The sequence below is a fragment of the Formica exsecta genome, unplaced genomic scaffold, assembly GCF_003651465.1.
Source record: "Formica exsecta isolate Colony F162 unplaced genomic scaffold, ASM365146v1 scaffold192, whole genome shotgun sequence".
Classification (NCBI taxonomy): Eukaryota; Metazoa; Arthropoda; class Insecta; order Hymenoptera; family Formicidae; genus Formica; species Formica exsecta.
Window position 1 is genome coordinate 1,394,550 of NW_021849218.1, and position 4,133 is coordinate 1,398,682.

Consider the following 4,133-nt stretch of genomic DNA (forward strand, 5'->3'; position numbering starts at 1 on the left):
TTATTACACGGAAATATCCGAAATATTCATATAATGCAGAATTCACTAGAAATTTTTAAATTACATATAGCTGATAAGGAACAATTAATACAATATTTGTGATTAATGACCAACATGCAATTACAAAGCTTATTAAGTTTTATATAATGCAAATGATTCTGACCAAACGAGTTGTTAATAAAGTTATCGATTGTTTTTGAATTAAAAAGAAAAAAGTATTTATTGTTAGACTGGCGCATTTTGCGTAGAGTTTCAAAGAAAATATTCGAGAAAAGATAGACGAAGCATCGATGTAAATCAACGATTAAATCACAAGATAAATCGCGATTTAAAATTTGCGAAAAAACGCGACGAATAAATAAATCGACGATAGCCGTAATATTCGCCATTTCAATATACACATGCAATCAGAGGAACAATATAATTACTACATACTTAAACGAAAATGTTTTGACGGACATTTGAAACGCTTTTTATAATCGCGTCTGTAATATAGAGCATTTGTATACAATTTGCATATAAAATCTAATGCTCGATTTATTTTCAAATGCGTGATTTTATTAAATTAAATTAAATTAAATTAAATTTCGCGACTGAGAATAAAATATATGTACCGTTTCGCGAAGAATTGACTAAACAGGATAAAACCATATAAGTCTTAAAATACCGTTATAAAAAAAGTGTGCGTTATTGCCGCGTTCAGTGGAGGATAACTGGCTCAACGATTTGACCAGATCAAGGTCCCTCCGCCAGATAATACGCCGGTTAATATCCGACAAAGACAAGAACAATCCTAAAAGTGGAGAACGATCAACTTCTTGCTTCTACATCGGACCCCGCAAAATCAATCCGCAAAAAAAAGTTAAGTGATTCGTTGAATATCAAGGGCCCCGCTGTAGGAGGGAACGAATCCCGGATCTTCCGGACTGCTCCCAATAGCAATGACTTCGGTAACGAATCAATGACAGTTACCATTGTCATTATCTTTCAATTTAGATTGAGATTTCCGCGAGAAACTGTGTTCTCCCATTATTAAGAAATATATCTCTAATATTAAAAAATAAATGGATATAACGATTTTATGAAAATGTGGTTACGAACGATTATATGTATGAATAATAAAATACATGCATCATTATTGTAGCTAGTATTAAATGTGCGAGTACAAATAATTCTCGGGTACCAACTGTTTGAGACAAATCGAACCCGATAACAACAAAATTTTAAAAATTTTATTTCAAAGACGTTGCAAGATAAAACAAATCGACATAATTTCAAATAATTAATTATAAGCTATTTTTCTATAGCTTTTAAATAAATTAATTTGTCGATATTTTACTGATATCGGGATACCCATTCAATTTGTCTCAAAATTTTTAAGTATTCGCACTTTTACGTTACATTCATACATAATATTTTAAATATAATATTCAAAAAAGTATAAAAATTTTTTGAAATAGTATGTTAATTTGTGCATGTATTTTATTATATCTATAGAATATGTATATTTAAAAATTATCCAGGCTTCTCCTAAAATAGCGGGATGTCCAATACCTGCGAATAATTTCTTAAAAGAAACCAAAACCTAATGTTAATATCCTCATTGCCTAGAAATATTTTCTAAAAAAGAAAAAACAAAAATTATATTAATTAAAAATGAATCAATAAAATACATTCGTTCGTAACCATAATTTTTGTATCAAAAAAAGTCAATAGAAACGGGCAAATTGATTGTGGTTTGAATTTACTTGAAAAATGGAAATTTATCTATATACAGTAGTTATATTCATGTTCAATCTATTATTAAGTCTTTTTAACATTAACACAAAAATAATACTAATATTAATAATGATAAAAGAACACTCTTCTATATGTTATATATTTAAAAATTAGGGAAAAAATTGTTAAGAAAATTAATTTAAGGAAATTTATTTTATGTTACATGTGTGTGTGCGCATATATACATAAAAATATTTCAATAATAACTTATTATCGCTGTCCGTAGTATATACTAGAATAACAAAACATCACGCGCAATTAATAAAACATTAATAAATTCATAATATTTCTCCGCAATTTTGATCCACAATTATGGATCATCTAGCACGTACATGTACCGACCGGTTGTTTTACCGTGGCACCGAAAAATGATTTTAGCCATGTAATTACGCCGGTTCTAAAATGGATCTAGTTGGCGCTACTGCATCAGCTAGAAAAAGCATCGCACCGAAAAGTGAATCTGGCCATGTAGTTCCGCCAGCTCTAAAATGGATCTAGTTGACGCTACTATACCAGCTAGAAAATTAAGCTTAAAATAAAGGAAGCAAAGGAAGCATGTATGCTACGTGCGAGCGAGAGAGAACGCAAGTAAGATTTATCTGAGTTTTGATGTAAATGAAAGCGACTATTGGCCGCGTTCAGCAGAGAAGGCGCTCAGTTATCGTCTTGTCAACACTCGACATTGATTCGTTGGTGATAAAAGTAAGAACCAATCACATTCGATTGCTACTAAGCGTTTTCTTTGCTGAACGCGGCCATTTATCGTCACGTTGCTTATCGGTTGCTATGGTGATTTTGCAAGATGGCGGAAACTTTCCAATATTTCAATAGTCTTAGGATTTTTAGTTCCTAGTAAGCATTTAATTTCTTACGAATCTTAAAGAATTAAATGCTTAAGGAATTAAATGACTATCTTAAATTAAGATAGTTCTCATATTCCTAACAATCCTACCTTTGGTGGCTAAGCTAGCGGGAATCCGCAATAATCGAAATTGCGGGGGTACCTTAACCGCGTGTTCTACTCACGTGCCCTACTCGCATATCCTAACCGTGTATCCTACTCGCGTGCCCTATTCGCGTGTCCTATTCGCGTGCCCTATTCGCGTGCCCTAATAGAATGTACCGTATGCTGCTTCGTTGGGCCAGTTGGACCTACCTTTTGTTGATCGTGGCCTATTCATTCTGGCTACATCTAGCCAGAGATGTAGCTTCGACCTCTATCAGAGATCAAGGAAGGAGAGAAATTCCTTCTGTTGCCGGCTCATGACAATCATTGTCGCCGGTGCATGAGCGTAATTTTATGTTCGTTTATGGTTGTGATACATTACAACCGTTTGTCATGCATCATTTTAATATAACTTTACTTTAATTAATATAATGCCAAGTTATCAAAACTAATTGATTAAAATTCTTATAATAGGATAATATTTTCTTAATAATAATATATAATTTATATTAAAATAGAACAGTAAGGTTAAAAGTAAGAAAATTTGCTTGTACATACACACCTTCACCACAGCTAAAAACATTGGTCATCGCATCTGCATTGTCCTTGTATGTGACGAGGTTAGATGCTCCATTTGAAAACGAAAAATTTTGTGAAAATAATAAAATATAAATGCTTCTATATCAATTGGGAGATGAGGGACAAATGAATTGATGACGCTTCGAGAGTTCCATTTGAAGTTATTTCATTTCTCGAATGTGCGATTTAAAAACAGAATTCGATGCTTTTTATTATATTTCTTATCGTAATAACCTCGTAAAAGTTGCACGTTTTACTTCCACTTTCTACCATTGGGCGCGTTCGGCAGAGAAAGCGCTCAGTTATTGGCCGCGTTCAGCAGAGAAAGCGCTCAGTTATCGTCTTGTCAACACTCGACATTGATTCGTTGGTGATAAAAGTAAGAACCAATCACATTCGATTGCTACTAAGCGTTTTCTTTGCTGAACGCGGCCATTTATCGTCACGTTGCTTATCGGTTGCTATGGTGATTTTGCAAGATGGCGGAAACTTGGTGCTACGCAGAAGGTGACAAAAATTCGTCCGAGAAGATTGCACACCTTGTTAATTACACCATGGACCCAAGTAAATCTACATCAGTACATAAAGATGTAGAGCTGGACATTGATTTGGGAACTTTACTTGCATCCGATTATAATACCTTGGATATGAAAACTCTCAAGTAATTTTATAATAATTAATAATATGCACACCTTGCCATGGACCCAAGTAAATCTACATCAGTACATAAAGATGTAGAGCTGGACATTGATTTGGGAACTTTACTTGCATCCGATGCATCCGATTTGGATATGAAAACTCTCAAGTAATTTTATAATAATTAATAATA

At 33.2% G+C, this 4,133-nt stretch overlaps 1 protein-coding gene across 1 annotated transcript in view; it reads left to right on the forward strand.

Moving 5' to 3' along the window:
* The first annotated feature begins 3,745 nt into the window (after nt 1-3,745).
* The window catches only part of LOC115234005 (ribosome biogenesis regulatory protein homolog), a 4,802-nt gene continuing 4,414 nt past the window's right edge, over nt 3,746-4,133 (forward strand). Inside the window, exon 1 of the mRNA XM_029804691.1 lies at nt 3,746-3,965. Within this exon, the coding sequence (XP_029660551.1) occupies nt 3,784-3,965 (182 nt within the window). The 5' untranslated portion in view covers nt 3,746-3,783. The remainder of the gene's footprint in view (nt 3,966-4,133) is intronic.